Genomic DNA, 27,938 nt, shown 5'->3' with positions numbered 1-27,938 from the left:
TATTTAAGCTGTTTCGATCATAAGATTAAATAATAACTTAAAATTTATATTTGTGAAGCAACCATACGTTGACTTCGAGACCTGCAAAGATTATGGAGAGAAGACTACAGATAATCTCACTTATGAATATTTATATAAATTTTAAAATAAGACATTAGCAAACAAAACCCAGCAGCATAGTAACAGAATATTACATCATGATGAAGTAGAGTTTATTCCAAGAATGCAAGGATTCTTCAATATTGAGAATTCAGCATCATTGATCTACAAACATAATGCAATATTAATGATTTATATTATATTAATAGACATAAGGAGAACATCAAATGATCATTTTATTAAGTTCTTAAAAGGCATTTGACAAGGTCAGCATCTATTCTTAATAACACTAAATTAAGAATCAATAGATATTTACCTACAGTGATAAAATATAGCTCTCATGCTTAGTGGGGGAAACAGCAGAAGTGTTAGAACTGAAGTCAGGAAGCAGCTAGGATGCTCATCTGTATCACTATTGCTACTCAACCAGAAGTACTGGACCTTGTAATTGAAGAAGAGAGATTGCAGGTATTAAGGTGGAAAGAAAAGAAAACTATCACTATATACAGATGATGTGACTTTATTCCTGGAAAACCCTAGAGAATACATTCAAAAAGAATCACCATAAAGAGTAGAATTCAGTAGCAGGGTGGAGAAATTGACACACAGAAATCAATAGCAGTTAGAAAATGTGATGGAAGAAAAGATCTTACTTACAAAAGCAACAATAACAACAAAAAGCTAACATACATAAGAATAACTAAGAAGTATGTGAGACCTATATGAAGAAAACTCTTGAGAAGGTACAGAAGACTGGACAAGTGGAAAACCCTACCATGTTCTTGGAGATGAAGACACAGTGTATCTTAAAGCTGTCAGTTCTCCTTAGATCGAATTATAAATTTGACTCAGTCCAAATAAAGCTACTTTTTTTTTTTTAACCTAGGCAAGAGAATTCTAAAGTTCCTATAGAAAATTAGCAAGAATGCCAAGGAAAACCTTAATAAAGAATGGCTGGGGGAGTTGGCCCTTTCAGGTGCTAAAATATACCATAAAGCTTCAGCAATTAAAATGATGTGGTACTGGCACATGAATGCTCAGGTAAATCGAGGGAACGTAATTGAAAGTCCAGAAGAAGGCCCAACAGATATAGTATTTCAATATTTTATAAAGGTGTCAACTGAAATCAGTGAGGTTTGCCACACTATTTAGGTAGACTGTTTACTAAATGCCACAGGGTCAACTTGATAACCACTGGGAAAGAAAATAAAAGGATCTATGCTTTGTACGTAGCTTAATTCCAAACTGATGAAAGTTTGAAATATAAAATATGAAATTATAAGACAATATGGGGGAGTTCTTTTATAGTCCTGGAGTGTGGTAGATCTTTTAACTACTACACAAAATCCAGAATCCATAAAAGAAAAGATCCATTAATGTGACAAGATAAAAACAAAACCTTTCATTAAAAAATTTAAGTAAAGTCAAAAAATTAATAATAACAAACTGGAAAAATTATTTTCAACATTTCAGAGAAAGGGTTTATCTTTCTGCTATAGGAAGAGCTCCTAAAAGTTGATTTTAAAAAGATCCATTCGCCAACAGAAAACAAATGGTTCTTATATTGGCTCAACCTCCCTCATAAGAAGAAAAACTGAAATTAAAAGTATAGTGAAAAACTATTTTCTACCTATGAAATTGGCGAAATCCCCAAAGTTTGTGTGAACATTGTGTTGGTGAAGTGTTGACGAAATAAACTCTCTTGTATGTTGCTGGTGGGAATGCAAACTGGTACAATTTCAGTGAAAGGCAATTTGGCAGAATCTGTCAAAATTAAACATTCATGTACTCTCTTCTAGGAATTCTTCCTATGGAGATAACCCCATATACAAAATGGTGAATGACAGGCATCAGCAAATAAAATACCCCATGGGCCAAATTTAGTCCAATGTCAGCTTTTGTAAATAAGGTCTTATAGTAAAACGGCCACGCCTGTCTGCCTACATGAGGTCTTTGGCTGCCCTTATTAGACAGCAGCAGAGTTGAGTAGTTGTGACAGAGACTCTATGGGCTACAAAGCCTAAAATATTTGCTCTCTGGCCCTTTATAGAAACAGTTGTCCAACCTCTGAGGTATACAGTTATTCACTGGAGCATTGTTTGTAACAACTAAAGACTAGAAAAAACCTAAGTACCTATCAATAGAGGACTGGTTAGATAAATGGGTACATTCATACAATGAAAATGTAGGCAATTGTGAAAAAAAAAAGGAGAAGCTTTTTAAGTATCGATATTGTAAGATCTCTAAAATAAGTATTGTGAACATCAAGTAGGACGGCATATGGAATAGTAAAGCATGTTTCCTTGGAGTAAAAAAGGAGGAGAAAATAATTTTTATAGTCTTAAATATGCATAAAACGTAAAATTTCTGGGAGGATTAATAGGAAACTAATAGGGTTTTTTTTTTTCCATTTACTTGTTTATGCATTTATTTTTGCAAGTGAATTGTTTACTTTTCTGATTATTTTTTCATAGGTTTTAATGTTTGAACCAAGAGAATAGAATACCTATTCAAAAATACATATAAAAGTATTTTTAATGACAGGGTTCAGCTCCTCGTTCCTGGTCTGCCGTCCCTCTGTTACTCTATCATCTGATCGAGATTTCTGATGCCTACCGTGCTTCCTATTACTTAATTTTTGCTTGTTATTTTTCTTCCGCACAGGTATGGAAGCTCCATGAGGACAGGTACGTTGCTTTCTTCAGCGTCTACAACAAACAGTACGTGGCGTAGAATAGGAGCTCAATTATTTTTTGGATAAACAAATTTATAAATATAAAACTATTGAGAATAGACATATTGAGAAGACTAGACATAAACTAGATTTGATCTTACATAAATTGCTCGACCTCTCTGTGCCTCAGTTTCCTGTTCTGTACCATGGGATTGCAATATTTTATTAGGTTGTTGTGATTAAATAAGCCAGTGCATAAAATATACTTAGAGCAGTGCCTGACATGTAGTAAGACATCAGTAATGTCTGTTACTGTTTCATATTCAGGAGACAGGAAGGGGTGAAACAAAGAACTAGCAAGGGCGAGAGGGATGAACAAGGAGGAGCTGAACCCAAGGCCGAGTGGAGAGGTTCTCTCTCCAGCATCTGGTTTCCTGAAAGGAGTTGAAGAAAACTGCAAGGAGCTAACAAAGAGACAGAGTGAGCAAATAAGCTCTGTTTCTGTTTGCCTTTTTGGTTTGCTTTTGACTTGGAGAAGTGGGAAGAGAGAGGAAGAGAGAGGAGAAGTGTCTAGGAAGCTGTCAGCACCAGCCAAGGGAGAAGATGCCCCAGCTCTGGAGCTGGACCATGAGGGATGCTGCAGCTTAGCTGCTCTGAGGGCTGGGGAGAGCTGGTGTACTTCTCTCAGTGCCTGGCGGAGGCCACACTGGGACAGGCTTCTGAAGCTCTGCTCCATGGGGCCTGCCCTGGGAAACAGTCCTGGTGCCTGTGAGTGGCTGTGTGGGTTGGAAGTGACTGCTGCACTTGAGAAGTCCCAAAGCCACTGTGCCCAGACAATACCTGTCCCTAAAGCCACTTCCACATCCACACCTAACTCAGTTTTAGGGAAATGAGGACTATAAAGAGCAAGCCTGGCGCTGAGGGCTCAGTGTGGTGCCTGCAAGCCAGGATCTCCAACCACCGGGGAGGAGGCCCAGCCCTGGCAGAGATGGGGAGGTCTGGGCTGCTGGCTCCTCACCGTGGAGCAGTGATCACAGGTGGGCAGCATGGAGCCTAGTTGTGTTCAACTTAATTGTGAAAAAATGCAAATATATAGAGTCGTGGAAAGAAGGGTACAGTGACTATCCATGTATCTGCCACCAGATTCAACAACTGTTTACACATACTCCCCCCACTCTCTCTCTTGCCATTTAAAAATGTTATAAACATCATAATGTGCTGTCCTTAAGTACTGCAGCATGTAACTCTTAAAATGAGTAACTTCTCATATAGCTGTAATAGCTTTATCACACCTTGCAAAGTACACAATAATTCCTTAATATCTAATACCTAGTTCATATTCACATTTTCCCACTTGTTTCCAAAATTCATTTTATAGCCAAATTTTTCGAACTAATTGTCAATCAAGGCCCACAGACTGCATTCTGTTATGGCTCCTAACTCAATTAATCTGCGAGAGTCGCCACTTACTCCTTTGGCTTTTTTGAAGAGACCAGGCTAGATGTCTGGTAAAATGTCCGTTTTCTGGATTTGTTTTCTTTTTTCCTGGTGGTTTTATTTAATTTATTCCTTTATCCTCTGTATTTCCTTTAAACTTGAAGTTAGGAACACAGACTTATTTAGATTTGGGTTGAGCATGTTGTAGTAAGAATATGTCATGGAGAGTGCTGTGTAATTCCCACTGCACCCCCTCAGGAGGCACGTGGTACCCACTGTTCCTGACAGTCAGTTTGGTGTCTGTGTTCTGGTGGTGGCAGCCAGATCGCACCATTGTGAAGTACAGCCCCTCTTGTGTTACTGGCAGGTCATCTGTGGGATAATATGGGGAAATTTTTCCATTGGGCATTCACTTGATGGTTTGATCCCACGTTGATGATTCTTAGTAGAGCCAATGATTTCATTTGTGGTTGCAGAACGGCGATTTTCTGGTACTGTCCATTCTTTCTACATTTAATAGTATTCTGCTATACAAATATTCCCTCATCACCAGAGGCAGGGGGTGGAGGAAGGGGGAATTGGATGAAGATGGTCAAACAGTAGAAACTTCCAATTGTAAGATAAATAAGTACTAGGAATGTAATATGCAACATGATGACCATAGTTAGCACTGCTGGATGATATATATGAAAAGTTAAGCGAGTAGGTCCTAAGAGTTCTCAGAACAAGGGAAAAAATATTTTTTTCTTTTTCTTTTATTTTGCATCTGTGTGAGATGATGAATGTTACTAAACTTTTTGTGGTAATCATTTCATGATATAGGTAAGTCAAATCATTATGCTGTATACCTTCAACTTATATATTACTGTATGTCATTTATATATCAATAAAATTGGAAAAAAAGTGTCGTCATCAACTGGGGTTCTTTTGTTACCCTGAGCTACAAGAAGAATAAAGTAACACATTCCCTTTAATTAGCAATTCTAAGAATAAAGATTTGGTGTAATAGTCACCTCCAATGTGGGCAAGGAAGTTTTTGTTTACATGTTTACTTTTTTAAAATAACATTGCGGTCTCATGAAGTTTTATATGTTTCAAGTGTATTAATCAATTATATTCACTATTTTTTTAAAATGCAGGCTCATTCAGACAACAGGTAGGAGACACATTTTTTAAAATCGAGAGTTTAAATTGACATTTGGCAATTCAAATTTGGATTATAGGGTTTTATTTAATTCTTTTGATTTTATACTCATCTCTTAAAACGAAAATTTTATTTTATAATAATAATGACAATCATTTATTTGCTTTAGCTCTAAAATATACATAAAATGATTTTCAAATAACATTACCAGTATTTCTATTAACTATAAAACCACTGAATTTGAAGCTCTTTGTCCTTAGAATATTTTCTTCCAAGAGTTTTCAGCAAGAATGTGATATTCTAGAGTCATCTAAAGTAATTCTTTCCTCTATATGGTTATGTTAAGTTTTGATATACAGTTAGTGTCTTTCCTTTTGAAATATTTTCAATTTTATGAATTACTTTTTTTGAATGCGTAAAACATTTACATGATTCAGAAGTCAAAATTACATAGAAGTATTTTCCAAAAAGTCTTGCTTCCATTTCTGTTCACTTAACACTGTTTATACCCCACCCCCATCCCTAACCAGTAGGTGTTTTCATTAGTGTCTCATTTACCCTGCAGAGTTTCTTTCAGAAAATATAAGCAGATATGTCCATCTATATCTGTCTACCTACCTACTTGCCTGTCTCTATGCATACATATTATTTTCATATCACTATACTTTTATTTCTCCTCCTTGCTCACACAAAAGGTAGCACATCTAATTATCTCTCTGCATCTACATGAGGCTCATTGAATCACCCAGAAGTTGGGCAGAGACAGAAGGACTTTCTGAAGACTGGCATTTTGCTTTATCCAGTGCCAGTTAAAGCCAGAGACAATTAGGTTGTTGGTGATATCGTTGAATCTTATCTCAGGCTTCAGGTACTTGAAGAAACACCTCTCACAAAAGTTTATGGATTTTATCGTTGTGCTGACTATGAAGTGAAAGTCTCTAGTTAAATGAGAGATCTTCAAATAGGAACGTCTGATTGGTGTTTGTAAATGCAAGAAGAGAGCAGTAGGTTTCTGAGTCATCCACTTAGAGGTGATAATTGGATTTGTGAGGATGAGTCAATTCTCCAAGAGAAAAAATATACAGAAAGTAACAAAGAACTAATTTTGTAGAAAAGTCAATTCTACTGAGGATATGCATACACCTGAAGATGTTTCAAGGAGTACGGGGGCACACAGAGAGTTTCAAGGGAATCAGTTCACACGTTCCCAGCTGTTGCATGAACTCTTTCCTACAAGTGATCTGTCTGAGACTACCCCGTCTGCTGGTTCTCCTTTCTCAATTTCTCTTTCACAATCACCCTTCCCCCATTTTACAGTAGGAGAGCATATGTCTCATCTGTGTATCTGTCCATCCACCGATCCATCCATTTATCCAGAACTTTACTCTTGTACATTTCTACCAGGTGCAAATACCTCTGGAGTCCCCAAACAAAGGGAAAATCCAAGCCTGCGCAGCTTCTGTGGGAAGCTTACTCCACGTAGCAAACTTATGGCAAGGCCTCCTGCCTCATTTCTTTTCTTTTTTGTTCCTTTTTTCCCCACCTAATACTTAGAATTTAGAAGCAAGACGTTTGTCACAGAGATAGGCATTAACACATTTGCTTGAGTTAGAACACAAAGTCAATTTTCTGATTGATTAGTTGGACAATGAAGACTGTGTTTGCCAATTAAATTATATAGTGAAATTTTCCATAAACCAAAGATGCAGTTCCATAGTTTTGGTAACAATGTATTTAAGGCACATATAGAATACTCACCATATCAGATATTTTATTCTTTATAACCCTCAATCTTATGAAAAAATTTACATATCACTTAAAATTGTGTGAGGTGATATATAATTTACAGAATTACTTTATTAGGGAGTACATGGGCCGAAAGATCTGAAGTCCTGTGAGTTAGAGGACCTGAAGAGACAGAAAGGACAGGAAAAGTCAGGGTCATAGAGAGAGAACTGGAAGATAAAGCAGAAGAGACTCCAGGAGGTAAGTATGATGGCAAAAAAGAGGGATAATTAAAACTGCCAAACATTGCAAAAAGGTCAAGGAGCATAATAATTAGTTAGTATTTTTTTTTTTTTTTTTGGTGAGGAAGATTGGCCCTGAGCTAACATGTATTGCCAATCCTCTTTTAGCTTGAGGAAGATTGTCACTGAGCTAACATCTGTGCCAGTCTTCCTCTCTCTTGTACATGAGATGCCACCATAGCTTGATGAGGGGTGTGTAGATCTGCACATGGGATCCAAACCTGTGAACCCCGGGTTGCCAAAGTGGAGCACGTGAACTTAAACACTATGCCACCTGGCCAGCACCTTAGATTGTAATCTTCGTGAATGCAGTTTCTGCAGGTGGGATAGAGTTAATAGTCTGTTTAGATCATTCAAAAAGTTGCACAGTGATGACGAGGAGAATAGAATGCTATTTACAATACTATCCATCCAGGTCATTGAAGTTAAAATGGCTTAAACCAAAAGAGCAATGGCGGGGAGGTGGGGCCGGGAGCGTTGCGGGAGGATCCTGCCTTCAGGTCAAGGAAGACAGAGCTTTCTCTGACACTGGCAGGAATGAGCAGAGAACTGTGGAGACAGCTGGAGAGCAGGGAAGCAGCGGGGACCTCCACCTCCAGGCGATGGTCTCACTCGGGGAGGAAGTGCTGTCCTGTGCTGACAGCAGCCTTCTGGGAGGAGAACAGGGGAGTGGGAGGACCGCTGAGAGGACATGCCTAGAAATCTCTAAGAGGGGAGAGGAGAGAGGACCACTTTAGGATTGCTGCTTATTGTATCTTTCTTATGAGTTTTTAAAGTATCATTTTATCAATGCCGGGGAGGGTGGGTTGGGGGGGGCGGGGTGTGGGTTGCAGGGGCCTTGAAAGAGGGACTACACCCTTTAAAGTTTCTATATTTTTCAAATTTCCTACAATGAGCAAGGAATAGAGAAATTTTTTTCAAAATAATTGGTTAAAAAGAGAAAGATAAAGGAATGTGCAGATAAATAATGTCATCAGCCTACATTAAACTAAAAAGTTTCTGCACAGCACAGGAAACCATCAACAAAATGAAAAGGCAAGCTATGGAATCGGAGAAAATATTTACCATTCACTTATCTGCTAAGAGGTTAATATCCAAAATATACAAGGAACTCATACAACTCAATGGCTAAATAAATAACACAATTAAAAAAGGGGCAAAGAACTTGAATAGACATTTTTCCAAAGAAGACATAATGGCCAATAGATGCATGAGAAGGTGCTCAACATCACTAATCACCAGGGAAATGCAAATCAAAACCACAATGAGATATCACCTCACACCTGTTAGAATGTCTGTTATCAGAAAGACAGGAGATACCAACTGTTGGCAAGGACGTCGAGAAAAGGGAACACTTACACTCTCTTGGTAGAAATGTAAACGGGTACAGCCACTATGGAAAAACAATATGGAGGTTTCTCAAGAAATTAAAAATAGAAGTACCATATAATCCAGCAATCCCACTTCTGGGTATATATCCAAAGGAAAGGAAATCTCCATATCAAAGAGGCATCTGTACTCCCTTGTTCCTTGCAGCATTATTCATGATAGCCAAGGCATGGAAACAATCCAAGTGTCTGCCAACGGATGAATGAAGAAAATGTGGTATGTATAGGCAATGGAATACTATTAAGCCTTAAAAAAAGAAGGAAATCTTGTCATTTGTGACAACATGGATGAAACTGGAGGACATTATGCTAATTGAAATAAGCCAGACAAAGAGCAACAAATACTGCATGGTTCATTTATATGTGGAGTCTAACAACAAAGTCGAACTCATAGAAACAGAGAATAAAATGGTGGTTGCCAGGGACCAGGGGGTGGGGGAAATGGGGTGAGGTTGGTAAAAGGATGCAAACTTTCAATTATAAGATGAATAAGGTCTGAGGATCTAATGCGTAGTATGGTGACTATAGTTGACAATACTGTATTGTATAATTGAAATTTTCTAAGAGAGTAAACCTTAAGTATTCTCACCAAAAAGAGTATATATGTGAGGTGATGGGTGTGTTAATTCACTTAATTTTGGTAATCCTTTCTCAATGTATACCTATATCAAATCATCATATTGTACACTTTAAATATATTACAATTTGTCAATTATACCCCAGTAAACCTAGAAAAATTTTCTAAATGTCATCAGCAAACTCTCTTGGTACTGTAACACTATAATGTAAAGGATGAGTTGTTGCATTTATGTGGAGTAGCTCAATGGTTTTTGAGTTTGTTTTGCTGGTCCAAGGTGACTTATAAAGATACCTTCTCAAACAGTAGATGAGTACTTTCAGACAGTTTACTGGAAGCCAAGCAGACCAGCTAGAATGGTCAGCCATCCTATGTACTCAAGTTTTGCCGGCCCTGAATGTGATGGTTTCTAGTGATCAGTTGCATAGAAGTCAAGTTCATAACAAAGATAGTGATAACTTGACATGTATATGAGAACTGTGTGTGAGAAAGAAAAAAGCACATTGCCAAACCAAAATTTTTAACCAGTAGAGGGCAGTCTTTTCTAGGTTATTGGTTCCAAAGCATTTCCCCTTGAAGGATACCAGCACCGAATCTCTAATATTTCTTTTCCTACTGGTGATGCAGATGTCAAAGATAAGGCTGACCACTAGGTAAAGTGGTAAGGACAGATTGTAATCAGTAATATCCTGTTGCAATAGGGAAAGGAGTTCAGTGTGAACTGAACGAAACTTTAATTCATACAAAGGTGACCATGTCTTTTAAAGGGAGAATGAGTATGGAGCACTGAGTGAGCAAAGGCTCAGTAGAGTCACAAAAGTGAAAACTTAGAAAAAGCGGGAAAGGGTGGGGGATTGGTCCATGTGAAACCCATCTGAGTTTGCTAACTGGCCCTTACTGAAATTAGGCTCCTATCCTCCCACAGAGACTGGGAGAAGGTCTCTGTCTTCAGGCGTTGGCTGGAACAGTCAATTCTTTTGGGAGCATTGAGTTTTCTTTGGTAGGCACTTTAACGCGGGGGAGTGAGGGTCATTTTAGGGTGCAGTCTTGTGCTGTTAGAAATTATGTCAATGTTTGTTCAAGTCTTTATAGGCCTAGTTTGAGGGCTAGTCAAGAAAGGGCTCAGAGGAGCCTGACTAGAGTTTGGTCAAGGAGAGAATCTTTGTCACAAGGCACAGTTTAATACTAGTTTTATTGATAAAAATATAATTCCACTACCTCCTTCTACCAAGAGGACAATATTGGTACTTCTTGATAACTTCTTGACAATAGTTCTACTTTGGAGCTGCCTTAGGATCTCAACAGAATTTGGGAGACAACTCGAGAAATAGCTATCCCCTGTCCTGGGGGAGGTGTTTGTCTTGTCCCTGTCCTTCTTCCTTTAAATTACCTTCAAGAACAGAAATGGTCACTTGTGTTTTTTCTGCCCAGGATCTGTTCCCTTTCTTCTAGTCAAAACACCACAATATCCTTTAGTAAACCATGCATCAGCAGGTAAAGAGAAGTGGTTAGCTTCATCTGTTAGCTCCAGGACGGCCATGTGAGCCTGGTCTAACCCATCAGGGCGCACTTCTAGCCCAACAGTTCCTCCAAGGTTTGGCTTGAAACCTGACTCAGGCCAATGGTCAATTCTGGGACTTCGGGAACTGTTGAGAACAAAGGCTCTCTTGCCACTGTACTGCCAGCTGGAAGCATGGAAAACCTGGAGCTGCAGCAGATTGCACCTGGAGACGGCTGAGAGAGGAGAGAATGCCGATCAAGAGAAGGAGGGGCCAGTACTGGTGACATTTCTTGAGCTGCTGGATCCAGCCACTTCACGTTTATTTTGTTTTGTTTTAATTTATTTTGAAGTATTTCAGATATTCAGGAAGGTATGAAAATTATTAGACTGAGCTTCCATGTACCCACCAGGCAGTTTGAGAAATAAAAGATTATCAATAAAATTAAATTATGGACTCTTCAGTTATGTAGATCAATAAATCTATTTTGTGTAAACCAGTTTGAGTTATGGCTGTGTGCCTTACAACAGAAGAGTACCAATACACATATCTAATAAATTCTATCCTAAGATAGTCTAAAAGCATAGTGCAAAAAATTACATATATTAAATAAATAAATATGCAGTGAATCAATCACAGTTTTAGTTGCAAGTAATGGATCCTATTGAAACTGATTTTACACCTTTTTTTATTGACTTTTTTTGGCGCAGTTTAAGGTTCATAGAAAATTGAGAGGAAGGTACAGAGATTTCCCACACGTTCCCTGCCTCCACATGTGTAGGGCCTCCACCATTATCAACATCCCCCACCAGAGTGGTACATTTATTATAACTGATGAACCTACATTGATTGACACATCATAGTCTCCCAAAGTCCGTAGTTTACATTATGGCTCACTCATAGTGGTGTATATTCTATGAGTTTAGATGAATGCATAATATCATTTCTCTATCATTATGGTATCATACAGAGTATTTTCACTGCCCTAAGAACCCTCTATGCTCTGCCTATTCATATCTTCCTTCCCCCAACCCCTGGCAGCTACTGATCTTTTTCTCGTCTCCATAGTTTTGCCTTTTCCAGAATGTCATAGAGTTGAAATCATATGGTGTGTAGCCTTTCAGATTGGCTTCTTCCACAAGTGCTATGTATTTAAGTTTCCTCCACATCTTCATGACTTGATAGCTCATTTCTTTTTAGCACTGAATAATATTCCATTGTCTGGATGTACCACAGTTTATTTATCCATTCAGCTACTGAAGAATATCTTGGTTGCTTCCAAGTTTTGACCTGGATAAATAAAGCTGCTATAAACATCCTTGTGCAGGTTTTATTGTGAACATAAGCTTTTAACTTCTTTAGGTAAATACCAAGGAGCACGATTGCTGCATCGTATGGTAAGAGTAAGTTTAGTTTTGTAAGAAACTGCCAAAATTTTGCACCCTTTTTAAGCCTAAGGACAGAAGGTCCCGGTGAGCCTAGCCCTGATACTTTCCTGCACTTGCCTTGTCTTGACGATATGCTGCCAGGGTACTTTTTATGCCACAGAAATTCTCTTCTTTGACCTACCCCTAAAGGCCACACTTAGACACAGAAAATACAAAGCACACCCTGGTTCTGACCTTGTCTCCACTGGACATCCATGCGTGGTCTATGCTAGAGCCCTACCGGCTGCCTGACAACAAGCTGCACTTTCTAGACCTGTCCCACGGACACCCTAGCCCACCAGGGCTTTGTATGCTCTCAAGGAAGCTTAGGCAGCCTGTGGTCCCATGGCTCATTGCAGCTTCTCTTCTCCCCAAAGCATAGTGGGGATCTTCCCATATCTACATTAGCTGAGTCTATGCTTGCTCTCCAATTTTCCAAAACTATTTAGAGATACGTACATAGGTGGTAAAACTATAAAGAAAAGCAAGGGATGATTAACAGAAAAACCTGGATCGTTGTGAATCTGGAGATGAGGGAGGGTATAATGTCATGGGGTCGGGGAGACTGGGGCTTCCAAAGGGGTCACGAGTTATTTCTTTACCTTTGTGTTGATACATTGGTGCTTATTTTATGATTATTCTCTAAACTACGTGTGTGTGTGTATATATATATATATATACTTATAAGTGACAGTCATGTGTCGCTTAGCAACAGGTATGTGCTCTGAGAAATGAGTTGTTAGGTAATTTCATCACTGCATGAACATGATAGCGTGTACTTACACAAACCTAGATTGTATAGCCTACTACACGCCTAGGCTATATGGGACTAATCTTATGGAATCACCATTGTATATGAGGTCCATCATTGACTGAAATGTCATTATGCAGTGCATGACTGTGAGCACGTGCAGCAGTGAGAGTGGATGAGAGCACTGGCAGGGGTGAGGGTGAGTGAGAGAATGTGTAGGGATGTACTTCAGACTGGATGATCCAAGAAAGCCTCCTTGAGGAGGGAAGATCAAGAGGAAGCCTGAATGACAGAATGAGGCCAGCATGGGAAGATCTGGAAGAATGACATCATGGTAAAGGGAGCAGCTAGCGCAGAGCCTAAAGGCACAGAGAACAGGGTGTGTTGGAAGATTAGAGAGAACGCAAACTTGTCTGGGGTCTAGTGAGCAAGGGAGGAAGCTGCAGGAGATGATAGCAAGAGGCAGGGGCCAGATCCCAAAAAACCTTATCACCTGTAGCAAGGGTAACAGTTAATTCTAAGCCTATGGGAAGACATGTGGCCTGATTTCTACTTGAGAGATAGCACTGTCAGCTGTAAGGAGGCAGTGTTACAGGCTGACCAGGGCAGGAGAAAGAAGAGCAGCAAGAGGCTATTGCAGTTGTCCAAGAAGAGATGATGTGTCTGGAATAAGGACATGTCCTTGTAGATATAAAGAAGTGTGAAGACTCTTTGGAACAGCTTACTAAGTCCAGTTGGAGCTAAACCTGAAGTCATTTCCATCATTCTCCATAATAGTAACAAGGGTCACCATACTCAGGCCCCATTGTGAGCATGTCACTCCCCTTTTAAGAATTGAACAGAAGATTCTTAATCATGTTCTTCATGATCTTACACCTCAGTCTCTTATTTTTATACCTCTTCCATTACTTACTAAACCCCCTCATACTTCATTAAACCCAGGCAAGAGCTTTACTCCAGCCAGTGAAACCTACCAACCCCCCACAGTCAGGGCTGCCATCTTTAGCTCAGGTCAAATATTCTGAAATAGATAAGGATTCAAACGTACAGCATTTGGACTAAAGCAGATTTTAATCAGCTCTTGACAGGCATTTGGTTCCTCAGAGTAAGAGGGCAGTTCATGGTACTGTAGAGCATGAAAGCACCGGCTCCAGACTCAAGTCAGGTGGTCTGAATTGGAATTCAAGCTCTGGCACAAGCTGGATGACCTTGGCTAGGTAACTCAATCTCTCTGTGCCTCAGTTTCCTCATCTCCAAACTGGTGAATAATATCAGACCCTATGCTTGTTGAGGGAATTAAAGGAGAAAATCCATGTAAAGGAATTAGAGAATGATCTGACCCACGCACAAGTGTGCAAGCAATGTGAGCTCTTAGTGCCATTTTCGTGGGCCTGAAAATTCCTGGGAGTTTGTAATATCATGTATTTTTTTAATGTACTTTGAGCACTTTGCAGATTATTTCTGTTTTCTTGCAGCACTATCTATCAAGTTCTCTTTTTAGAGTGAGGAAATCTGAAGTAAAGAGTTAAGTGATTTACTTAAGATCATAACAACAGAATCATAGAATATTAGTTCAAAAAAGGCCTGAGTATTCAATACTGCCTTCCTGGGGACTTTTAAATACCTGAGGGACTTTAAAAATCTACTAATGCTTGAGTTACACCCTCAGAGATTTTACTTTAATTTTTGTGGCCTGGAACCCAAGCATCAATATTTTTAAAAGTTCCAGAGGGGAAGGGAGGATGGAAAAGGGTGAAAAGGGGTGAGGGGTACGTGTGTGTGGTGATGGATGGTAGTTAGTCTTTGGGTGGTGAACATGATGTGATTTAAACGGAAATCGAAATATAATGATGTACACCTGAAACTTATATAATGTCATACACCAACGTTACCTCAATAAAAAAGAAATTTTAAAAGCTCCACAGGAGATTCCAAAGAACAACTAGGGTTAAGAAACATTGATCCATTAAAATCCATGTTACAGATAAGAAATTGAGGCTCTCTGTGATTGAATGACTGGCCCAAGCTAGTTAATGTCAGAGATATGGATAAACTCTGAAGATGAAAAGGAGATAGTATTAAAATTTTAATAAAGTAACTAATGAAAGGAACATATCACGATGAGAGAAATGTCTCTTAAGGAAGAACAACATGGCTTTAGCATGATTTATTGTTAATATATCTGAAGAGAAGCTGGTGGTCTACAAGGAAGCATAGACAATGGGTTTCAGAGAAACCAGTTCAGCTAGAGCATAATACTGGCTTATCTGAGACCATTAACCATTGACGCTTCACACACTAAATGCCCACGCATCCTGGGTGAATGGTCACCACCCTTCATCTGAAGATGGATTGGCTTCTGAAGCGTGTTTCCCACAGAGGGGGAAAAGAAGGTTCTGGTCATCAGGACCCTTTCTGACAGGTCCCTGCCCCACCTACTCTGGTCGTGTTTGCTTTGTCATTTTCTTCACCTTCTACTACTCCTTGTGGGAACAGAGTTATACAGGGCACCATCCCAATCTGGAAAGAAAGTAAACCTAAAGCAGTTACTGTTTTCTGCCTCCCCTAATTTTTGACTCCAAATCAGTGTACAACTAACATCATTCAGGATCTTAAAGCAAAGGGTTTAGAGTAGTACTTTCCTCTGATGAGCTAGCCCCGCCTAGTTCCCACACCCTGCCATTTTTGAAATGGTAATAGTGATTGACATTGTTTATGGAAGAAATGTGTCTGCTATCCAGTAGTTCTCATATCCAGCCTGACCACAGTGTGAAGTTTCAAAATATATCTGGTTATTTAAAAACTGTAATATGTTGTACTATGCCTCTCCACATTTACTGAAGAAGTTGCAGAATCAAACAATGACTGATTTGGTGTCTTTTTTAATCCCAGTTTACGGTACTCTCCTTCTCAAATGTACAACAAAAGGATCTCTTGAAATAGTTTATCAGTTATCTGACTTGTGAAATTGTGTACACAGTCTAAGATGGATGGTGTATCTGCTTAGCAATGCTAAATTATGCAGCTTTCAGTTTTATGCATGAAGAAGTAAAATGTTTTCAATTTTTTTCATAATGAATGATTACTCAATTTTCCAAATCTCCTTTTATTTTAATCTAAAGGAATAAAAGGGGAAAGAATGGAGGAAGAAGAGAGAGTGTTGTTCCACTGAAGTTGAGGCAAGCTTCAAGTCATGTTATCTGATCTGCACAGCAGTTAGGAAAGACTTATGATGAAAAAAGGGGGTTGGACTAAAAGGAAGTATTTACTAAACGTGAAAACCACTTTCAAACATCCTCTTCTGAATGTGAAGACCGTTTTTATGTTGTTTATTTGTACTTAGTAGAATTTGAAGGAACCTCAGGGATCACCCAATCCATTGTTGTCTTATGGATGGAGAAAGCAAGGTGGACAACTTGTGTTACTTGCCCAAGATCCCAGAGTTATTTCTTTTAGGTAACATTGCTTTATACCTATGTGTTTTTAGGTTGAACACGAATTTTCAGCAACGCATCCCTTAAGTAAATCAAGGTATGCCGATGAAAGACCATATTCATAATCTCAGAAAGTAGAAATTCCCTGGGCTGAAGTTCAAGATTCATTAACAACTCCCCTCTTTCCTACCACCAGCCTTACCAGCTTCCAGGCTCAGGAAGTTCCAGATAAAGTTAGAATTCATCCACCTCAAAGTTCACCTATAATTTAGCAAAGTTTTCCTATGCTCAAATTAGTAAACCAATTTACCAAAGAAGATGGTAATTTGAATGAATAAAATGCAAATACCTAAATATCTCAATTTTTCATGACTTTAAAATAATTGTCTTACTATTCATTCCAAATTTATTTTTTTTCATGAAGAGACAAGTTACATAAAGTGCACAAATCTTAAGTGGGTAGCTAGATGAATGGTTACATATAGATACGTGTTGTAACCACCACAAAGATCAAGATATAAGAACATTTCTAGCATCTGAGAAGGCTCCCTTATGCCTCTCCCCATCTGTAGTAACTACCACTCTTTTGACCTCTACCGTCATATGTTCACAGATGGGCTTTACAGGATTTTGGGAATGGAATCATACAATAGGTACTCTTTTGTGTATAGTTTCTTAAATCTACATTAGGTTTGCGAGATTCATCCATGTTGTGCGTATCAGTAGCTTGTTTTCTTCACTGCCTGTAGTATTCCATTATGTGGATTTACCATGCTCTATTTACTGATGGTATTGTTGAATAAACCTTTGGAGTATTTCTAGAGCTTTGTGATATTATGAATAAGCGATTATAAACAGAAATGGCCTTCTTTTCTGATGACTATATACCTAGGAGTGGACTTCCTGGGTCTTTTTACTTTGTTTTTCTTTCAGTGTCTTCTTTTTTAGCCCTGGACCATAATCTAATCTTTCTAAGTTGTCAAATGAACCATAACAATGTACTTCTCTTTAGGCCTGACAAGTGTCCCAAGTGGCAGATTTCACAGCTTAAAATGGTTCACCAACTCAGCCGTTACGTTCGCACTTTCCGCTTCGGCGGCCCAGGGTTCGTCAGTTGAGATCCCTGGTGCAGACAAGGCACTGCTTGGCAAACCATGCTGTGGTAGGCATCCCACATATAAGTAGAGAAAGATGGGCACGTATGCTAGCTCAGGGCCAGTCTTCCTCAGCAAAAAGAGGAGGATTGGCAGCAGATGTGCGCTCAGGGCTAATCTTCCTCAAAAAAAAAAAAAAAAAGGTCCACCAATAGGCTAACATTTTTTCATGGTTCACTTACTACGGCATCCTTGATGGGTTTTGTTCTCCCATTTCCTTCTCTGTAACTTCCTGTTATATATAATTCTGACTTAATGTAACAGGGAAAAAAAGATAGACTCTTGAAGGGGACATCTAGGGACTTTCTTTCCATCTATTCCTCATGGAGATAGTATGGTAAAGTACTAGGTCAGAACAAAGAAACTGTTTCGATATCCAGGCTAGATTTCTACTTTCTAGGCTGGAAGCTATGGAATAAATCCCATCACTTCTCTGGCCCTCAGAGGGTTCGTTTGTATCAATAGTTTCCAAACCTGGCCACAAATCAAAATCATCTGGGGAGATTTCAATGTTCGTTTTTGTTATAAAAGTGGCAACATGTTAGTAGAAAAAGATTCAACAGGAGCCAGCCTCATGGACAAGTGGTTAAGTTCGTGTGCTCCGCTTCGGAGGCCCAGGGTTTCACTGGTTCCGATCCTGGGTGCGGATCTAGCACTGCTCATAGAGCCATGTTGAGGTGGTGTCCCACATAGCATAACTAGAAGGACCCACAACTAGAATATACAACTATGTGCTGGGAGGCTTTGGGGGGAAGAAGGAAAACAAACAAACAAAAAAAGCTTAGCAACAGATGTTAGTTCAGGGTCAGTCTTAAAAACAGAAAAGAAAAGAAAGGAAAAAGATCAAACAGTATGAAAGAGTGTAAAATGAAAAGTAAAAACACCTCTCCCCATGGTTTATATATAACCTCCCATTCCTCTAACTCAGAAATTCTTTGGTGGTTCTTATCTTTTGAAATAAAGATCCCTGGGTCCCATTCCAGACATAATGAAGCGGAATCTGCAGGATCCTAGGAATTTGTATTCGTTAAAAAAGCCCCATAAGTGATTTTGATAGACTTTCAGGTTTGGGAGTGAATCCCTTGACTAAATAATATCTGAAATCCTTCCAGTAACATCCATCCCCCACTCCCTCAAAATGATAGGATTTAAGTTTGCCAGCTGCTAACAGGATGGGCCCTACATGTCACTAAAGTGACAATGGTTTTGCTTTGACCTCTTCTTCTTCGTGCCTTCTCTCTTCACTTTCAGCTGCTCAGTTTCCTCACATTAGAATTTTCATATCTACTTGGCCCACACAGCCAAACTTTACTAGTTGGAAGCAGTGACTCATTTTATTTAAGTTGCTTTTTGGTTAAACCCATAAACCAATCAGTATTGATGAATTTTCTAGCTGATAAATACCTTTCCCAGGAAATATAATGCCTTGTGCCATTAAAAAGTAGCATGGAATTTTGGGACTCCTTAAAGAACATCTAGGAAGATGCTTTTAGTCAGGCAAGCTTTCAAATAAAATCCACGTACACAAACATTTGTCAGTGTCTACTATCACTATTATTACTCAGTTCACGCATTTGAAAGAGCACATGGTCAAAATAAATACATATCAACTGACACAAAAGAAATTGCTGAGATTTTAAATCACAATTAAGTAAAGTGGCTATTAATCATCAATTAATAGGAGAGAAAAGTTTATTTGGATAAACGGTCCAGTCCAAAGTACACTATAGAACAATAAGCTACCTCCTAGGCCCTCTGCTACCCAAAACCACATAATGGTAGAAGGAAAAGCAGGAAAAGGAAACCTAGACACAATGCTGCGATTATAAATGGAAGTGCAAGAAGACAATAAAAACCTGCCTCGCTAGGCCAAAGATTGGGAAGTAGGCCAGCGTAGAACTCAACATAATACCTGATCCATACAAATGTAATTGTTCAATAATTCTCTTTTGAATACATGTAGGATTTCTTCTATAAACTCAAAGAATGGTTATATCTATTACTTAAAAAAAAATTCTTATCTAGAGAAAAGGGCCAGGCGATATCCCTCCATGTTATTTATCTGCAGAAAAACTAAAGTGATAAGGGGTTAAATAATTTTCCTAAGTTTAAAGGGCAAAACCAGTTGCCTTGACTTCTAGAGTAAATCACGTAATTTTACATGAATGCCATATTTATTACACTATGTGCAGATTGTGTGCACGTGTGTGTGTGTGTTATTATTTGGAGGGGTGGCTAATATTGCAGTTACATATACTGGTGAGACGGTAGTGCGCAATCAAGCTCATAGCTTTACAACTTCATAACCTCCTTCACTCTGGGATCTTTGTCTGGAGCAACCTATTTTGCTTTGATTAACTCCTTCTTATTCTATGAGTTTAGCTTGGGTGGGTCTTGTCTTCCATGGCCACCCTGAGCTGGATGCCTCTTTTCCTTGCTCCTAGTGTCCCCTGTGCATAACCGTGTCTTTCTTAGCCTTACTGCCTTGATCTCAAAGGGTCTGTGGCTACAGCAGCCTCTTTGTTAGGCTTGCGGTGCTACAAGGGAGTGTTCACCATGGCTTAGCACGATGCCAACGCCCACTCTATTTTGACAGTATTGTTCTTCTAATGTCTGATGGGTATTTCAGCAACTAAATCTTCCTCTTTTAAACCGCCTTATACAAAGTTAATCCCCTGTGGTTGAAAACGTTCCAGCATAGTTTAGAAGGTAAAACTTCCATTACTTCATCATCTTATCTAATTCAGCATTTCCCGTTTTTGTGTTCTACAGAGTTGGTCTCTGAGAGGTGCTGTTAAGCAAGGGGTCTGTGTTGGAAATGTGTTATTCAACCCAGAGACAGCAGGTATAGTGGTTTAGCACGCAGGTGCTGGAGGCAGACTGCCAGGCCACATTGGGTGAGTAGCAATTTCTCGACTATGTTTCCATTCCCTCCTCTCTAAGACAGGATGGCTAGCAGTCTTCTGCCATCAGACTGTTGTCAGAAGTTACTGAGTGATACACAAAGGGTTTAGAATTTGTAGTAAGTACTCAGAATATGCTGGCTACTATTATTAAACTAACTTAACCAGTTTTTCTTTCCTATTTGCTTTTGTTTAGTTTGCTTGCTGTAGGAAGGCTCACAGCCTTTAATATGCTGAGTGCCTATGAATCTCCAGTAAGCACTATTTCCCAAATTTACTCAATGAAAGACCTCCTAGAAAATACCAGAAGTAGTGCACTGCCAAATGTACTTTAGGAAATTCCTATCTTATCAACTTAAAAGAATATTAACATCTTCTGAACCAAAATTAGACACCAGTTTGACAAGTTTCGATGTAAACTGGGGCACTGGGATATAGTATTTGAAATGAAGACTATTCTAGCATATAAGCAAACAAATAAACAAGACCTATGCATTACTACATTTGAAAATGTTTTTAAAAGATTTGAAGAAGTGCGAGTGAAATGACTTTCATTGATTCTGAAGCAAGGAATGCCAACATTGTTCAAACAAAAGCTAGCTAGGCTTCATGCATTATTTTCTGATATATTTGGAGAATTATTACTTGATAAAGGGCTGGACTTCCTTATTCAAAAACTCATGTAGTTTATAAGTCTGATGCATCTAATAAGAGCTTCCTCTAGAGCCAGGAAACTTTGCAAGTATGAAATAATCTGAAAGGAGGAGCTAAAGAAGGAAGTAACTGACCTCAGTGAAAAAAGAGGAACAAGTTCTAAACCAAAGAAGATTTAAATCAACCCAGAGAACTAAAGAGACCTCGGCATACTAATCTCAAGGTAAGAACTTGATTTAAGGAGTTTGGGTCATGAAAACTATAAGAAACAAGTTCATTTTAAATAATCAATGGCTTTTTACCTTATCAAACACAGTTTGTAGAAAAATTGCCTTAAGCGGTCGTAGGGTGAAAAACCAAACTGAGAGTGATGTTCACGTTTCTTTACAAGTACTTATGCTCGCAAGTATAGGGTTGTCCTCTGCTGTCGCCTGTTTTCCAAACAGAAGGGAAGTACCTGACTTTGAAAATTCCAGGAGTTTGACAACAATTTGTGAGTTTAAGACAAACGAGTAATTGTCCGGTAACCTGTTGGAACTGTTTTCAAAAAGAAAAACAAATAGTCTCCTTTGAAACGGGGTGAAATGAAACTTAGGTTCTACGCTGTATTTGAAGGGCTCTTGTTCAACACCTGTTTTTCGTTCTAGTAGGTCTTGTTTATGTCTCGCAGCGTTTTCCTATTAAGTTATTTTGAAGAAAGGAAAAGAATGCATTTATTTTCCTGTAAAAAGTCTTCTTGTCTCTATCTCAGTGAACACTTAATTGACAATTTTAATATTTGGAATGTCCACTCTACATGGAACAACGTGGATGGTAAAAATGAATCTCCTTTTGGAAATTGAGAGAGCGATTTATTACCTTGTCCTCAGGGGACAATAGACTTCCCCACTTCTGTTTCAGGCCTACTAACTTTTAAAAAGCTGATTAGGGGCTGGCCCGGTGGCGCAGTGGTTAAGTTTGCATGTTCTGCGTCTTGGCGGCCCAGGGTTTGCCGGTTTGGATACTGGGTGCGGACATGGCACTGCTTGGCACGCCATGCTGTGGTAGGAGTCCCATGTATAAAGTAGAGGAAGATGGGCACGCAGATGTTAGCTCAGGGCCAGTCTTCCTCAGCAAAAAAGAGGAGGACTGGCAGTAGTTATCTCAGGGCTAATCTTCCTCAAAAAACTAAATAAAATAAAATAAAAAGCTGATTAGTTTCAATCAGTATTTGAAATTTAGTTGAAATATGTTGGCAAATAGTTACTTAAATCAGTAATCATTTATGCCATAAAATATCTTAAATATGATCAGGTCTCCTCTGTTTTAGAAAGAAAATGGGATCCTAATGGTTAAAGTCATTTGCAAAACTTTTGCCCTTGAACACAACATTGTGTCTGGCCTTACAGAGGAGAGACCCTATAAAACTTCCACAGGAATTAAAAGATGTCTAGATCTGGGATATCTGTCCCCAGAGTTTTATTGAATAAATTTTATAAATTAACTGTATCTTACACTCAATTTGGTGGTTTTTGTAAAATGCTAAAATTGAAAATTTTCATGTTAATATTTTCTAATCTTGAACAAATTTAGAAAATTTCACTGTCATACATGAATACTCGCTGAAAGCAGGGCACAACTTCGTGGATTTTCTTTTTTCCTGTTTATTGTTATTATTGTTATCCTAATGCAGGTTGCTTCATTGTTAACAAATATTCAATAAACTACCCATTCTGTGTCTAGTACTGGTGCAGGTAATAGAAGGATAAATAAGAAATGATTCCCAGCCCTCAAGAACCTCAGAGCTAATCAGGCTATACGACTTTAGTGATAGATGTGCTGGACAGCTATTTACAAAAATTTGGGTAAGAATAATATTTTACTTGAATCCTCACTCAATCTCTTCTGAGTTGTTAAAGAAGTTACTTAACCTCTTTAATCCCCTGTTTTCTCAAACATGGCAGCTGTAGGATTAAATGAGATAATCCTTGTAAAAGTGTTTGGAAGGTGACCCAATATAAGCTCTTAACTAAACATTATCGATAATGGCATTCAGTAGATGAGGACAATCATCCTACAGCATTATTAACCATATTGGATGACCATAGCTAACAAGACTGTACTGTATATTTGAAAGTTGCTAAGAGAGTAAATCTTAAAGGTTCTTGTCACACACAAAGAAATTGTAACTATGTGAGCTAATGAATGTTAACTAAACTTAATGTAGTACTCATTTCATAGTATAGACATACATCAAATCATTGTATCGTACACCTTAAACTTATTCAATGTTGCATGTCAATTATATCTCAATCAAAATAGTAGGGAAAAGAACAAAACAATATTGAATGTAACTATTTCTGGGTCTAGGCTGAAAACATGCAGTAATAGTGTTGTGTTGATAAAATCGTAATAAAACACTCAGTCTAGCTGAACACTTTCTGTTTCTCTCCTCTTTGCCATTTTAAAGCATTGAAAGAAAACGCTCTAAAATGATCTTAACTGAATGACAGTTATTTGCTGGAAGTTGTGAGAAAACTGGTGATGGGAAGGCTTTCAAAGATATTTTATTTTACGTCACAGAGCTCTTTTCATCTTTTAAATATAAACTATGCATTTTAGAAGACATATCTTGTGTTTTAAACTATCATCTTAAGCAATTGGATGCTGAGATTTGGAGTCATTTGTTTACTTAATCACTTATTCAATAAGTATTGATGAGTGCCTTTTCTGTGCTAGGTGTTATGCTATTCTCTAGGAATATAAAGATGAAGAGACCTGAACCCTGCCCATCATTTAACCAGGTAGGAAGACGCATAATTCCCTGTAATTTAGGTCATCATGCTATAATAGAGAAGAGACTCAGTAATATGGGAATACAGAGGAAGGTGTGATTAAGGACAAAACATGGTACCTGACCTCTCCACAGGCTTCAGAGAGGAGGCGATAAGTAATGGAAATGATCGTGCTTGTATACACTCATCCCTTTCCTCCTACTATGTTCACAGCATTGTCTTTCACTTGAAAATTATTAGCTTTATTGTCACAAACCATGTTGAAATTTAGGTAATAAAACCACTCAGGCTTGGTCAGGAACAGGTTCTTCTAAATCTTATACTCTTCTCGAAACAGCTAGTACTGTATTCTGTATTGAAGCATGAAATCGCTAAAGGCTGGTGTTTAATGTATTGGTAGAAACTGGTAGATTTTTTATTATGCTATGCAATTAATATGTTTTTACTTTATAGCAGGTTTCTGGATGGCGTATCATTCAAACTTCCTTTTCTTGAATTTTTTACTTTGCTGTTATCTTCCACTCATTTCTGCTTCATCTTGTGATTTACTGGTAGAAAAGGAAGAGGAGTTGAATAACATCCCCCCTGACACAGTGCAATTATACATTAACGATTGTAAAGTAAACAGCATCAGATACAACGAGAACCATCTTCGAAAACTAAGTTTACTCAATCTCTCCTCTAATTGCATCAGGACTTTGCCAGATAATGTTCTTTCAGATCTGAAAGAGAAATGCCTAAAAGAGCTTCCAAAACTACTTTTGAACCATACCTTACAAGGAATTACATCAGTCTGTACCTGTGATTTTATTAAGGGATCTGTCATACCACTAAATAACACTGTTTGTGCAGAAATGTTGAAAAACTGTGGAAATACTTCAGCAGCCATTGCTATAGGAATTTCGCTTCTTTTGCTGTTGGTGATCTGTGGAATTGGGTGTGTTTGGCACTGGAAACAACGTAACACAACACAATTTTCCCTACCGAAGTTTTTGCAAAGGAGAAGCAGCAGGAGAAAAGACTATACTAAAACAGTCTCCTTGAGTCCCTATGTTATCAACTCAAGGCATAAAATCTCAGTTCAAACCCAAGACCACAGATCTGCTGTGAGGGGGACTGACATACATGGAAACTATGAAAATGTGAAAGTGAGTCCTCTCAATGCTAAAGAAGAAACCGAGAAGGAACTATACCAGAACATTCGGCAGTGCAATTTGGAGGAGCACATCTATGGAAATGAGGCGCCGTCTAAGTATTGTAACTTCCAGAATCTTCATACTTCTGAAGTCCCTCAAGATGAAGACATATATATTCTTCCAGATTCATAATTACTTTTCAAAATATTGCGTTTAATTATCGGAGGATAAATATTCACTGGGGCTTTTGTGGTACTGATGGCATTTTTAATCGAGTTCTTCTGATGAAACTCAAGGATCTCTCATCTGTCTCCACCCTTCTGAGTCCTCTCCAGGTGTATCACTGTGGATTAATTCTAGACATCCTCTCCACCCTCCTTCCCTGGATTAATTCTGCATTATTTTACATTGATTCTTCCTTCTAAACCTTACCTATCTTTTTCTTTTATTTCTATCCTTACCATCTTTTTCTGTGTTAAGATTATTGCCACAGTCTCCTAACCAATCTTTCTGGCTTTAGTTTCTACACTCTCAATCAGTTCCCCGTGATGCTGCCAGATTTATCTTCAGAAAATATTCCCAGTGGCCACAACACTTCTTTGCTTAAAACCTTTTAACGCCTCCTCTTTGCAAAAGACATAATACTCATAATTCCAACTCCAGAATTCATGATTTTCCATAATTGGCTCCAGTTTACTTTTCCAATGGCTTCTACTAATCCCCTACTTCCCTGCTTTCGTCAGAATCATCTCAAAGCCTGCCAAACTCATCCCTCCTCTGCACCTTTGCTTGTCTGCCCCCACTCAAGCCTGCTCAGCTCATAACTCCCTCCACAAGTCTTCTGAATCATTCCAAACCCACATTTGCCTTTTTCTTTTCTGACCTCCTGTAGATTTTGCTGTCTGTTAAGTTCTTTGGACATTTAAACTATGAATCTTTGCTATGGAATTTTATTATTCAATGTTATATGAGAATGTCTTAAGTTCCCTACAAAATAGTAAGGAACTGCCTCATATTCATCCTTTAGCCCTAATGCCTAGACTATCATATGAGGCACTCATTGTTGTTCAATTGACAAGAATTGAATTGTACATTTTGCTAAGTAGTTTTGAGAAAAATCTAATAAATTCATCCAACCAAAGAATATTTATTGAGTACCTTCTATCAGCTTCTTACTGTGCTGTGCACAGGGAGGGGATAAATTAGCAAAAAGAAAGACATGGGTCCTGAACACATACTGTCTAGTAGGAAAGAAAAGCAATAAATAAACAAATAAATACTATGCTAGTTATTAAGCTATGATATCTCATCTATAAACCCACCCTTCTATATGCTACTCTGAATTGCTTGGGCTGGGACTCTGAAAACTACATTTTTCCTTTGCCGGGTGGATCCATATTAGGTTTGGTCAATAGGGGCCTTTAAGGAAGACTGGCAGACAATAGGAAGAAAAGGGACTTGCTCCTTCTTGTTCTCCTTGTTGCCCCAAGCAGTCACTGCTACCATGTAGTTTACTCCAGCATCACTGGTTGTTTGCAATTTCTAATTTTTTCTAATACTCCCAGAACCAGCTTCATTTCACCCTGTCAGAGATGCCAGCACCAGCCAGGCAGCACCCTCTTCTTAATATCTCAGAACCAGCTCCCCAGGACCTCTAAACTCCTGAAGGACCAGCAGGAGACAAACAGCACCCTCAGCGCTCTGGGTCCCAGTCCTGCAGGGTGCCTCCTCCCAGGTTCTGATAATACTCAGCCCTAGGGATGGTGTCTGTGTCCTGTAGTTGCTGTCTCTGTGGTACTTCAATGTCCTCTCTTTGTCTTTTCAGTCTACCAATACCTTTTTTGCTAATTTTCTACATTCAATTCTCTCTATTAAAGCAAATGGACATGGTTTCTATTTCCCCAAGTGGATCCCGTACGCTACAAATAAAAATGGTATAGTCGGTGCTTTGGAGAAAAAAATAGCTTTCTGTTTTTGAAAGTAATGGAGTTAGGTAGGGAAGAGGGTTCGAATTTTAATAAGGCAGAAGAAGAAGGCCTCTATGGACACCCTTAAGCTGAGACTTGAGGGTGAAAAGGAGTTATCCATGTAAATGTGATGATGGGCAGGGATGGGGTCAGCCTGTGAAAAGAATCTGAGGCATGAGAGAATTTATGGTGCTCTGGGAACTTCAAGAAAGCCATTGTGGCTGGAGCTTAGTGAGGGAGGGCTGAAGTGACACCCGATGGGTTGGTGAAGGAGGGAATAGCAGACAACACAACTTCTTGCGGGTCTTGGTATGTGGCTTAGACTCTGTTATGGATGCAAATGGAACCTAGTGATGAGTTTTCAGCAGAGGAGTGACATGATAACATATACATTCTTTAAAGAGATACTGGGTTGAGAAATGACTGGAAAAGGGAAAGAGGGAAGTGGATAGGACAGTGAAGAATATTGCTCAGTACCTTACTACTCATTGATGAAAATTCATAAAGTATGACAAGGTTCCTACTCATCTTCTACAGAAGAAAAGGATTTACGTTGCTCTCAACTTCTAGATTGATTCTGGAGCAGATGATCATTTTAAAGTCTCAAATAAGAAGTTTTTTGCTAGAATAATCAACATGCATGCCTATCTAGTACCTAATCATAGGATCTGAAAATAACCTGACAGAAATGCCACCAGGGCCTATGTCTTGGTAGTACCCTGGGAATGAGGCTAGAATGAATAAGGGAGTTAATCCAGAACAGCTCAAGTAGAATTATCTAAGGTAAGGGTGAGAGTCACCATTGAGATGACAAGCCAGAAGTGGATACTGGAGAAGAGCCTTAAGGGTCTGGTCTAAGCAGTAACTAGCAGGTTGTAAAGCAAGATTTTCAC

The 27,938-nt window shown here is 38.7% G+C and overlaps 1 protein-coding gene across 8 annotated transcripts; it reads left to right on the top strand.

The window, feature by feature from the left end:
* Positions 1-20,377: 20,377 nt before the first annotated feature.
* GAPT (GRB2 binding adaptor protein, transmembrane) lies at positions 20,378-26,224 on the top strand. Of its 8 annotated transcripts, none has more exons than XR_011506467.1 (5): positions 20,378-20,508; positions 21,239-21,391; positions 22,891-23,012; positions 23,887-23,951; positions 24,498-26,224. XR_011506467.1 is itself a non-coding variant. In XM_044771912.2 (4 exons), the coding sequence occupies exon 4, from the start codon at positions 24,407-24,409 to the stop codon at positions 25,268-25,270; it is 864 nt and encodes a 287-aa protein (XP_044627847.1). In that variant the 5' UTR covers positions 21,251-21,391; positions 22,891-23,012; positions 23,887-23,951; positions 24,399-24,406; the 3' UTR covers positions 25,271-26,224. The 8 variants fall into 8 exon arrangements, 6 of the variants coding, with proteins under 6 accessions (XP_044627847.1, XP_044627839.1, XP_070375739.1 ...); XR_011506466.1 differs by having other exon boundaries at positions 24,396-26,224; XM_044771912.2 differs by lacking the exon at positions 20,378-20,508 and having other exon boundaries at positions 21,251-21,391; positions 24,399-26,224.
* The last annotated feature ends 1,714 nt before the right edge of the window (positions 26,225-27,938 follow it).

The sequence above is a fragment of the Equus asinus genome, chromosome 10, assembly GCF_041296235.1.
Source record: "Equus asinus isolate D_3611 breed Donkey chromosome 10, EquAss-T2T_v2, whole genome shotgun sequence".
Classification (NCBI taxonomy): domain Eukaryota; kingdom Metazoa; phylum Chordata; class Mammalia; order Perissodactyla; family Equidae; genus Equus; species Equus asinus.
This window is presented reverse-complemented; position numbering and strand designations above follow the sequence as displayed.